The 13005-nt window shown below is 40.2% G+C and overlaps 1 protein-coding gene across 1 annotated transcript in view; it reads left to right on the top strand.

The window, feature by feature from the left end:
* LOC133130273 (raftlin-like) overlaps nucleotides 1-13005 on the top strand; it is a 50580-nt gene that overhangs the window by 1510 nt on the left and 36065 nt on the right. Inside the window, exon 2 of the mRNA XM_061244772.1 lies at nucleotides 4523-4687. Within this exon, the coding sequence (XP_061100756.1) occupies nucleotides 4543-4687 (145 nt within the window). The 5' untranslated portion in view covers nucleotides 4523-4542. The remainder of the gene's footprint in view (nucleotides 1-4522; nucleotides 4688-13005) is intronic.

Raw genomic sequence — 13005 nt, 5'->3', positions numbered from 1 at the left:
TAATTTGAAACTAGAGGGCTTGAGTATCGTAAAAACGATACCAGTCTGACGGAATTATATTATAAGGCTACCTCTTTGTTATCGGAAATGCTCTATTCCATGATCTGTGCTGAGAATGGTTTATTCTTTTATTGGACTAATGTTTGGATAGTCATAGGAACCTCTACGCCTTACAGTAAGACAAAAAAGTCAAATAATGCAGAGTTCCAAGGAAAATATTGATTTTGTTCCATTTAAGCAATTTTACAGTGACTAAACGAAGATGGGAAAAAATCCTCTCAACTCAATTTCACGGAGGTAAATTTAGCATGTCTGTCTCTTTGTAATGGACAATAAAGAAAATAAGTAGCAGTATTGATCTAGTCATGTTCTATGGGAATATGTCAATATTCCTGTCTGAAAAGCGATGGATCTCGCCCTTCAGTGTGCATTAATAAAAAATGTCTTGCTGAAAAAGTCAGCATGTGGAAACAGTTCATATGCGCTGAAGGAATCTCAGCATGCCCTTTACTGGGGCCCAAAAAACAAGATTCCTGTGTGAAACCAACAGCCGGCCTCAGCAACACTTATGCATTTGGCAAATTATATTCTATGTGTAATTCATGGCAATAATGAGTATTTTTCCTTGAATCATTTTCCTAGATTTTTTTTCTATCAAACATGAATGCTCCCTTAAAATGTGTGTGGCGCACGTTTAATAATAAAAAAACATGTTCTGTCACCCTGCACTGAAAATGATTGCACTAACAAGAAATGTAATGGCTTGCTCGGTCACACTGACTCTACAAAATGATTAGAGGGAGGGAGGAAGGGGGAAAGTGAGGGAGAGGGTGTGAGAAATGGGTGTCCTTTATTCTCCTGAGTATGGAGTACTCGTCAAGAGGCTTGTTCCCATGGTGATGCCTGACTGCGTCTCCTGCGTTTGGTTCACTGGCACGAGCCACGTTTGGTCCTTGAGACGATAAAGGGAATGGCTTTGTTTTCAGGGCCGACATAAGCCCAGCACACCACATCGAACATGGACACATAGACAGTCACATTGATATTCTCACCTCTCAGTAAATACTTGTATTCACTTGACAAATATTGTTTTCCATTGTTTGTTTCATTTATCCTGGTTGTCGTGGGATAGTGCTGTACAGCAAAGGGCTAGGATTTTTTCCCCCTGTATTTGGAAACTTACAAAAAGCAAAGCTAGCTTTATTGCCATATGCAGCAAATTACAATAAATTACATAAAACATCCTATCAGATGTAAGGATTAGCCCAAAATTTCAAAGGTTTCAGCATGATGCTTTCACCAGAGGAATCGTTATTTTGTTGCCAATCTTCATACTCAACTCAAAATGTCACCACAGGTGAATATGTTCTTTGGAAATAAAGGCTAATAATGAGTTTTCTTATGGCAGATCTAGAAAAATTAAATGGAATGTGTCCTTACTTCAGCCAAGTACAAAAACCCCTACAAGATAAAAAAGGTGCTTTGTTCAAGTAACACATTTGATCCATCCACCTCAGTTTTGAACTTTCAGACTTTAATAGTCCTATTGAAAACATACTATTACTGCAAATTACCATGGAAATAACACCTTCTTACCTTCCTGCTGCTCAACAGATTGAGAGCAGCTTGATTCTGTGGAAAAAAAGCACATCCTGTCTGAGTTTGATAGACAGGGGTGTTTTAATTCCTAAACTGAACAGACATGTGACTGTAGCATTTCTCCTCCTGCGCAAACCCCCCCCCCCCTCCCCCCTCCCCTACCAGGGTCCATCTGTTTCCAGCTTCACCCGCTGCGTCTGCCTCCCATGCATGTTCAACTCCTGTCTTCTGCCACTGTAGAAAAACACATGGCCCCCCATTCCCTGCCACTGGCCTCACTCCTGTCCACATCTCCAGCCCCCGCTCAATTGTGCTGGACAGCAGGAAGTAGCACAGTGAGGGTTGAAGAGGAAGGAAGAGGGTGCAAACAAGAGATTCCCCTGCTCTGCCCTCCATTTTCCCCCCTGACAGCAGCCCATAGGAAACCATGTCTTACAAATGAGCACAGTGCTTTTACTGCTCAGACCCAAAGAATTCTCTGAATGCCACTTCAACACCCATATATACTGTACATATGTCTACGTATATGCCTCTCCTACAAATAAACACATTTTATTCAATGTTTTTCTAAATAATTAAGAAATATGTCCTTTGTTGACGTGTATAATAAGACATAAGACATTTTATTTTATGCTTATGTTATATTATATTAGCAATAATAGAATAATGGTAATAATACTTCTAATAGGTCACTTAAATGATTCCATAACTATAGCGCACTACAAAAACATTGCTTGCCATCTGTTTAGTGACTGTCTAACTGAACCTACGAGACCTTACAGAGCCTTACTTCCTCTACAGTCCACATGGTCCTAGTTGCAGCAGCTCTATTTATGGCAAGCATTTTATCTGCCATTTCACACTCCAAAAAGCCGTTTTATCCATCTTTCAAGAAGCATTTTCAACCTGGTTGTGCAAAACTGCCAGAGAACAGCAGGAGGAAGTTATGTCACACAGCTTGCTTCTGATGGGCAGTTACACTAAAAACCTTCCGTTTTCTGAACTGCAATTCTACTTTTCATAAAGTAGGCTTGTGAAACATTCAAAGTTGTGGTATAATACTGTAAATTTGCCGGGACTTTTCCCAAGAAAATCCCCGATATAGATAAAGCTATCCCTCAATTAATCATTGAGACGCAATTGAAGAAGTACTCGGGTTTTTTGGGTTTTTCCAATTTTGTATTATTGCATTTTGTGGTTCTCTCTCTCGCTCTCTCTCTCTCTCAATCTCTCTCTATCTCTTTCTATCTACCTATCTATCTATCTCTCTCTTTCTCTCTCTCTCTATCTATCTCTCTCTCTTTCTTGTGTGGGAGGAGAGACACTAGTGGACCATGGCAGAGGCCAAGAAAGCTAGTGAAGAGGAGAACTTTTGGAGAAAAACAGTCACTGCATTCATAAACAATTCTCGCTTCCTCTGATCTAAAAATACTCTCCATGACATCTCACTACCCTGCTGTCTCCACACACACTATGCAAATAAGACCCCTACATGGAGTTTCGTTTTTCTTCCCCATCTTGCCTTTGTTCTGACTCCTATCACCTTTGTAGATTACGCACTAAGCATCCCTTTGGATTCGCAGACATGTTTGAGCTTGGAATGGTGTTACTTTGAAATGTTACTTTGTGCTGCTGTGATATTTATGTAAGCTTGGTATGTTTTTAGGACTTTGAACGCAAAGTATTTTTATGCTACACAGGATATGAGAATCCTGTGTTTAACTCATCGGTGGGGATTTTGTGAGATTTATTTTAGTTTGTTAAATTTCAGTACCAGAATTCATATGAACATACATATCTGCTCTTATTTCTGATAAAGAAACTTATTCACAACACATAAGAGGGCAGGACGGATGCGAGAGTTAACTGAAAATGCTAGATCTTCTCCGCTTTTAATATCTTAAGTGTTAATGACCACATGCGGCATATTTCATTAAGTAGTCTTTTCATTAATATTTTGTTCACAGGAGAGGAGCAATGTCTCCATGGATACAATGTAACATTACTTTCGGATACTGAGAAACATACCCTCTCTGAAATAACACAATTATTTGTGTGTTTTTTGTGAGAGAGATGTTGATCCTCCTGACAGTGCTTATAATTGCATGATGGTAATAACCCCTCTCTTTCTGGTCATCTCATTAAAGTTGCCCCCCTTTGTTTAGGCTGGCTTTGTGATGCATTGCCTCCATTCCTAATTACCTATTTCACAGCAGAATTTTTTTGTGATTGATTTTCACCTTTTCATTCTTCTCCGGTCACCTCATTAACAATGCCTTGGCTCTCATCCTCTCCACAACGGCCTCGCAGATTGGTCAATTGCAAGGACTGGCAGAGTGTAATTAGATGAGAATATAATAAAGTGTGCCCCTCGTCAGCCCCCCCCCCCAGGTTTAATCAGTGGCACACAATAGGATATTACATGCTGCAGCCGATGCCAGTCCAACGGCTAGTCGCTGTCACAATACATTTGGGTGAAAGCTGCCCACAGCTCTTCAGGCCCCTATTGCTGCCACTCCATGGTTGTCTTTATCTAATTCTATCCCTGCTGGGACAACCTTGGGCACCCAGTGAAATATAAAACTAATTTGCTATTTATTTATTTATTTTTTATAGGCACTTACCCAATATGTTCACCTTTATTGGTTTCTCTCCAAACTACCTGAGGATATAGATGTGGCCTAGAGAGCCACTTGTTCCTCCCTCTCTCACATACCTGCGCAGCACAGCAGTCACCAAACTAACAGTTCCCTCTTTCCTGCTTGTAAGTGACATGATGAATGACTCTCCCTCCCTCTCCCTCTCCCTCTCTCTCTCTCTCTCTCTCTCTCTCACTTTCCACTCTTTTCTGTCCCCTGTGTATTTCCTCTGAACTCCCTCTTTTTTTTGGTCCTCTCACGCTCTCCTCTCCCTCTCTCTCCAGGTAGTGAAGACAGCAGTGAGATGGGCTGTGGACTGCCCAAGTTGAAGCGTTCTGAGGACAATAGTCCCGGGAAGATCTACTCCACCCTCAAGCGGCCTCAAGTGGAGACCAAAGTGGGCGTGTCTTACACCTACCGCTTTCTTGACTTTATTCTTGGAAAAGAAGGTGAGTCATCAGTTCAATCATCTGAGGAGGCAGGGCAGGAGGGCCATTAGAGGCTGTCACTATCAGCATTTTTCTTCCTGCCATGGTGGTGTATGAAAGCCTATGATGTGCTGGGCAGATTCTTTTTTTGATTGGCAGCATACGGAAGAGCCAACTGATCAAAATCAGGTACTGATGTATAGCATTGTTTTTGTTGGCATGGTATGGTATCAGAAACTTTCAGGCTGATGTTTTTAAATATACTGACCTTTTGTGAGTGCACTAATTTAAATATACAGCTCTGATGCCTACTGTATATAACAGTAGGCACCATAGCAGTCATGCAGAGTTGTAAGCATGACATTATGTTAGTGATGAGTCACTTCATTGATGACAATCCAAAATGATTAAACTATTGTAAACGTTCTATTTGTCAACTGTCATGTCTCTAGTGGCAATACAATTATGTCATGACAGGCCACATAAGGTACCCTGTCACTTGAAATAGTCACATAGTTAAATACTGTCAGGCTTATGTCAGTGTTGTATCGGCTGAATGGTGTGTAGGTGAAGCCAAGTGTTACCCATGTTGTGATTGAAGTGTAGAGCTTTTCCACTGCTAACTGCCTGCCTCCTTTTGCCACACCTTAACCTCCCTCGCTCCATCCCACAGACACAGAGCATGTGACTTAAGGTGTTTATGAGATGCAAAAGCTGGTGCTGTTTCTTTTTTAACTCCTCAAATTCAGCCTGCATTTTGAATCATGCCAATGGGAATTCTTTGGAGGTTGTCTCTAAATATAGAAACGTAGTTGTTTTTCACAGAGCAGATTGAGACCAGCCCTTCAGTGGAGCAGCAGCATGCGTTTTATCCCAGCACGCTCCATGACATTTCTGTCTTGTTGAGATTAATCCTTTGCGGAGCTTTCATTTGAAACCAGCTTCCATAACCAGGCTTTATGGCCCCATGTAAAGCCAGACCAATTATCCTCAGACTCCTTGGCCTTGGGACCTTCATTTCCCATTTGGAAAGGGCTATTGATTGGACAGTTATCCAAATAATCTAGTGTAGACCACTTGAACACATGTTGCCAAATTTAATTTTGTGTTAAAATATACATTTGGAGTTTTTAACTACTGTACAATAGTTGATGATTTGGAGTAGAAGCAAGTGCTAATGCCTCACAATTCAAGCTCTCTAGAATCATAAGACTGGGTCTCATTTTGCATTATGGACATGATTTTGCTGACTGGAGATCAAAAATGAGTCCAGATGTATTCTTGTCAGTTTTTTCAGATCAGTAATTATAACCGTTGTCGCTCTGTGAATGCTTGGCCAACCCACCAGAGTGTAATTACACGTGTTGAAAATATATTCACAGATATACAAAATGAACAGTGGCAAGGAGTTCTCTCAAATGGCTACAGTAAATGAGCTTTCAGCCCTGCAGAACATGATGTCAGTTTTATATTGCAGTTTTATACGTATATCAACTTCTATACTGCAGGTGATCCAGACATATCATGTACACTGTTATGTAAAATGATTGACTGTTTGAGGAACTCATTACACTAATATCTTGAAGCTTGTTTATTGAATTTGTACTGATGGTGGCAATATACCTGGCTGATTCACATGAGGACACAGTTCATTCTATTGATAAGTCAGCAGACCTATATATAGAATTGACTGAGGTTCTCCATTAAGGTTATGGCTTTTCAAAAACAATAAATAAATTAAGAGTTCAATGCCCAATGGTATCATATCTCCTGTCCTTTGTGAGTAATATTAAGATGTACACTTGATTGATGGAACAAACCCAATATTTAGATTAATTGTGAAAGTGCTACAAAAGGCTCGTAAGCTAAACTTGACTGGTTCTGTAAACTGGACAATATGTTATGTTTCCACTCCTCTTTGCAGTACTTTTTATCTGGAGTGCAGCTGAAATACTGTTGCCACCATTATTCTTAGCAGCAGAGTGTCTTCATTTTACCAGTATTAAATTAGCATATATACTGTAAGTGTCATGGCGCTCACACAAGGCCCAGCAGTGTGATTCATGCGGATTAAAAGCAGTCATGCAGCTCCAACAATCATCTGACACCAGTGACAAAACGTGTCAACCAATATGAAGACTGTGGCACTTGCCTTGCATTTCCTCCTCATCAGCATGTTAACATGAAAGTCATCCAAATAGTGCCGAAATAAGCTTTGTTAAAGGCATCCTATTGTGCCAGCAAACCCATGAATATGTTCCATTGTGCACATTTCCTTTCCTCTCTCAATTTGAATTTTGAATGGAGGGTTGTTCTCACTCCAGTTGGAAAATATGCACTGTAAAATTCTTCATGCAATTTTCAGACTTTGGGATGACAATTTCTGTCTGGTATTATATCTATTATTGCATTAAATGCTATCTCCATTCCTTTTGCTTTGATATTTTATGTGTGCATTCAATGGTGTGAAACCTGTAACAAAAAAGTGAATTACAGGTTACTTAAATCAGATTTCTTTGAACATGGAAGAGATAAACGCTTAAATTTTAAAATACAGCCAATAAAGTGATGTAGAGTGTCTCTATTATGTACTAAGAAAAACTTCATCACAACGCATCACAAAAAGCAACACAAGAAGGTGAAATGCATAACTATTTACTTTTAAAAATAACCATATCACAAAACTGTGTCTGCCAACAGTCTCTTGGCAACCTATTGATAATAATTACATGGAAAACATACCCTGGCAGCATGGCTGTTTTTTAGGTTTTTTTTGTTGAGAAATATAAACGGGTCAAGTTGTTCTCCTAAGTCTTAAAACTAGAGTAAAACAACTGCTGACCAAGTTTTCGTCAACAGGAAGTCTCGATGTCAGTGCTGTTCCTTCCTTTCAGTGGTCGGATATCTGCTGTATGTCACAATGTAGACCATCAAAATGTGTTTGAGATTAAACTTTCTTGTCCTGGAGGAAATGTACCTTATTCCTGTCATGTTTCCTTTATCTGAGGCCTTTCAGTGTGTGGTCACTCAACCCATTCTAAAGTGACTAATGTGACTAGTGGGTAATGCAAAGCATGTGCAGTATACAGAAAATATTGTTTTTGTTATTTGTTTGGTTCTTCAAATGCTTTTAATTGCTTTCACCTTTATTGAATCAAATGTTCCCTTCGGATTCAGATTCCGGCAGCAGATAGGAGATGCAATGCCTTTGTTTTCAGGCCAGCATCATAGCCTTTAGTGCTGCATGTTATTACCCGACTCCTGTATTACATCCTAACATCTGCCAATGCCCACAAGAGTAATTCACAATATCCCTGGTCACTCCCATGATGCTCTACTGTGTGTTATTGTCCTCCTGCTCTGATTCAATATGGCAGTATTGATTCTGCTCTAATGCAATCTGGAGGTCCTCGGCCGGGGAGTAAACAGCCTGAATTTAACAAAGTAAAAGCAGACTTCTTTGTCTCCTTCTTTTTCTTTCTCTTTCACAGCTGTATTGTTATTGAAGACACCACAAACAAAGGGACGCTATTTTGGCTTTCTTTCATGTTGCCCTTGTTTAAGGAACTCATGTTATTGCAGCCAGGTGGTAAATGCACATATAGCAAAACAGTGACCTCATCCTTGACCTTACTTCCTGCTTGAAGTGTTTCCTGCCTGGGTGTATCACTGTGGTCAGACAAGTTTTGTAATAGCTGTTAACTCCCAAATATATGATCTATAAAAATTTAAAATTTAAAATGTTCCATTGGATCTACCTATACACAACTTTACAATCGATTCACAGCTTCCTATAACAAAATAATGTATTCTTCAGATGAATGTGTCATTACGTTAGTTAGTGATTGTCTCATTAGCCAATAGGCCACACAGTGCATGTGCAAATATTCCCTCACTTAGAGCTTCAATTCGTTTTCCGAGTAGTGTTTCAGTTCTTCTCAGTGATAGCATGTAAAAAAAATCATCAGAGATGTTGAAGTTTTTGTGTCTGTCACCTTTTTAGACAAGTTTATAGCCAGTATGTCAGTATCCACTGTGAGATACAGCACACAGCTTCTTCAGATCCTCAATTTCAGGATACTTTTTTTAAGTCAGGTATGATTATAGTCAGTGGTGTCTTTCACTAAAATGCAATCCGTTATTTTGACACATTACTTACCATCCCTGTCATATCCCTGCCCAGTTTGGTTTGATCTTGTTTCCTGACTTACCACTGTGTACTGTAGCCAAGAAGGGTACAGTCATATTCTAACCTATAGACTCACTCCGTTCTTGACCATTGCAATTATGGAGTGAACACACTGTCCAAATGTTGCAGCTATCATAAACAGATTGTTACTGGCAAACTCTGATTTGGAGGCCACCTGCAAGTCGATGCTAATGGACAGAACCTTTGGCCTTGTTTTGGGATTTTTTCATGCTGTAGACAAACTATTTGAGTAATGATGAACATGTTTTGCTAAATGTTGAATTGTTGAAGAACAATTGCAATTACTTTGTTGCAAGATGGCAAGGGGTAGCACTGCTGCCTCAGAGCAAGGAGGTCCTGGGTTCGAATCCCCGTCGGCCGGGGCCTCTCTGTGCGGAGTTTGCATGTTTTCCCCGTGTCTGCGTGGGTTTCCTCCGGGTACTCTGGTTTCCTCCCACAGTCCAAAGACATGCAGGTTAGGCTGATTCTAAATTGCCCGTAGGTATGAGTGTGTGAGTGAATGGTGTGTGTGCCCTGCTATGGACTGGTGACCTGTCCAGGGTGTATTCCTGCCTTTCGCCCAATGTATGCTGGGATAGGCTCCAGCCCCCCTGCAACCCTGTTCAGGATAAGCGGGTTAGGATAATGAATTAATTAATTAATTGTTGCAAGATGTCATTGGGCTTAAATGATGTCAATCATACCCTTTTTTAACAACTGACAAAAGGTAACAATTCTCAAAAAATACAGAAGTACTTTTTAATACATTACTTCTATTTTATTTGTTTAAACGTCTGCTGCTGGGTGGCTCAGCCTGTTAAGGCACTGTTCTAGTGCATGGATGGGTGCCAGTGCCAAATGTGGCTAGCAGCCCCACTGGATGACGCATAGTTGGTGCTAGCATCGCCCACAGAGGTTAGCGATTGAATCACCCGGGGTGACAGAGTCTCATCTCAGCATCATCGGTGACTCCCACTGGCCAGTCATGGGTCTGGTGAACAGACGTGTCTTCCTCCAACTCAAGTGTGAGCTCTACTTGCAAGCTCTGGTGTGATAAGAAGCAACAGATCAGACAAACCTGTCTGCGCTCTCTCCAATCTATAGTGAAGGCTGCAGCAATGAGCATAGATAAATGTGATTGGGCATTTCAAACTGGGGAAAAAGCATTTAGAAACATGTCAGAACCAATGAAATCCAGAGTGGGTCTATTTAATTCATTCAGTGTCATCTTCACCCACTCAAAGGTTTGTGTGGTGGAGCCACTGTGGAAATATTAACATTAACTGATCTCATCCTTCCAGATGATAATTTTCTGAAAACTGTATTTTAATTTTCATATTTGATAATTAATGCAGGCAAATGTAACAAACCACATAGTCCCTTAAGATTTGAGCATTTGCATTTAAAGTGCATGGTTTTTTTATATGTTCAGACTATTTCCTCCAGTTTCCATGGAATCATCACTATTGCAAGACTCTCTGAGAATATGGCAATTGTTGGTTTCCATGACAATCCCCACCTGTGGCTCTATGTCACCTCCACGCACAGAGTATCAGCGTGGTGTGAAGAGCGATGTGAAGATTATGTGTAACATGTTTTAATTCACTTCACCCAGGCATGGGATATTTATGCAAGCATCTGTGTGCTGCATAAGGTGTGTTTTATTATTTCACGGGTTATAAGTGTGTGTATGTGTGGGTGTGTGTGTGTGTGTGTGTGTGCGTATGTGTGTGTGTGTGTGTGTTTGGGTGTGTCTATATATACAGTTAAATGCAAAAGTATTTGGATAGTGACACATTTCTTTCTTGTTTTGTCTCTGTACTCGAGCACATTGGATTTGAATTAACATAATGCATATGTGATTGAATTGCAGACTGTAATCTTTCATTTTAAGGTATTTCCATATACATATCAGGTGATCCATAGGAGTTACAGCCCACAGTCCCCCCATTTTAGGGTATTAAAAGTAAGTAACAGTAACATCTGGTTGTTTAGCTGTTTCTTGGCCCGCTGGGAGTCTTTACATCATTAGTTCCTGCACAAGCTAACGAAAGGTTGAGAGTTGATTCTATGTGCAGAATTTTCATTGATTGTCTCAACATGAGGACCAAATAAATGTCAATGCCAGTAATGCAGGCCATCATGAGGCGAAAAAGTCAGAATAAATTGATCTGAAACATAGCTGAAACATTGTAACTGTTTTATACAATGTTAGGAAGCAAAAATGCACTGATGAGCTCAGCAGCAATGAGCTGTTAGACCACAGAAGACCATTGCAGTAGATGAGCAAAGAATACTTTCAGTTCAACTGTCAAATAGATCAAGAACATTCTCCAGGATGTAGGTACGTGTCAGACTATCATAACCAGAAGACTACGCCAGCATAACCTCAGATGCAAGCGTCAAGAACAGAATGGCCAGGTTAGAGCTTCCTAAAAAGCACATTTAAAACTGTAGAGTTCTGGAATAAAGTTTTATGGACAGATAAGGCTAGTAGTAACCAATACCAAAGAGATGGTAAGAGGAGAGTATGGAGAAACAAAGGCACTGCTCATTATCCAAAGCACTGAGAACACTGGAACTGGTTCACTCATCTTCATTGATGAAGTGCCTGCTGAACTACATGCCTTCAAAAGAACTACAGGATGCCTTAAACTGTGTAAGCACTTATGTCAACCAATATATACTGCCATTGTGTACTGAGGGCACAGACTAAAGGATTTTGAAAGATTCTATTTGGAGAAAAGAAACCCAATATGTTTACTTATCTAGTAAAATATTACAGACGACAGTTCAGTGCTATCCTAGCAAAGGGAGAGTGCACAAAGTACTAAAAGCAGGCACTAAAACATTGTTAAAAATTGTAACATATCTTTTTTGGAAGGGAATTTCTTGTGAATTTTTTTCTGAGCAACTGTATTAGTACAAAATAATATATTCTTCAATTTTACCCATTTGGAGGACACTATATTATTTCACCATCCCTGGCCAATATCATATGACAACATTGCCATAAAATCAGCTGTGACATGAATTGTGATATAGCACGCCACAAGGCAGTCTATGTTAGTTGGAGTAAATGTCTGGGCATGATTATTATGTGTTTATGGAGGTGTTATGTTGCTCTTATGTATGGGATTCTTCATGAAAAGTGTTGCACCTCATATTTCAGAAAGTCGGCAGTAGTTTTATGACCAATGACCCTGTTGTAAATTCAATTATGTGTTAGCAGTTGGCTTGTAATTGGGTTGCATGCAGCATAATGGTTAGTGCAATGGATCAGTGATCAGACTGTTGAGAGCTCATTGCTCAGAGAGGTGCACTAACGATCTCCATTCAAGCACAGGACATTTAACCAGTAGAGTTTGGTCTCAGTCCAACTCGAGGTAATTTTCTAAAGTACCCACCTATTAAAAGTTTTAGTTCTATCAAGGTTTGAAATATGTAAAGAGGAGTTGTATTTCAGAAGAGACCTGCAGCTGTTTACAGTACTGCAGCAATGTGTTGACTCATTTCCCCATGTTTATTCTGCTGCTAATTAGCCAAGTAGTAAAGGCTTGTTAGGGGGATGTTTAAACGAATGATCCCAGCAGGATGCAGGTGTCCCGGGGCTACTCCAGAGTTACCCCCAGCATGGGATGCTTTTCACCCCCACAAACCCTCCTCCACTCCCACCCCACCCTTCTCAGTGGAATCTGTGGGATAACTCTTGAACATGGCAGCTTCATGTATTTATTTGCAATGAGAACCACCTGAAGAATGTGCTTCAGGGTGAATGTTTCAGTTTGTCTCCAGAACACACCATAATTCTGGCATGCAGGGTTGTGACCCTCTAGCATACCGGAAGTGTGTTTTGAAACACTATGGCTGAGAAATCATACATGGTTTTGAAAGCCCCTTTGAAGCAAGAAAACTACATGCAGTGTTTACAAGTGTTTATGCAATATGTGTCATGTCTATTATTGGCTTGTGATGTTATCCTTGCAAGGTTATACTGTAGGAAATTGTACACAAGAAAGTATTTTAAATGTGGCCTCTCATTGGCTCTTGAGCCTCTGACTGATTCCTCAGGAGAGCAGTCCATTCTACCAGCCACTCTGAAGGAAACCATGTTTGTTATCACTTTAAACCCCATAATACAGGACATTCT

Source organism: Conger conger, chromosome 1 (genome assembly GCF_963514075.1).
Source record: "Conger conger chromosome 1, fConCon1.1, whole genome shotgun sequence".
NCBI classification, from domain to species: Eukaryota; Metazoa; Chordata; class Actinopteri; order Anguilliformes; family Congridae; genus Conger; species Conger conger.
Note: the sequence above shows the minus strand (reverse complement) of the source record. Positions and strands in the feature narration are given on the sequence as shown.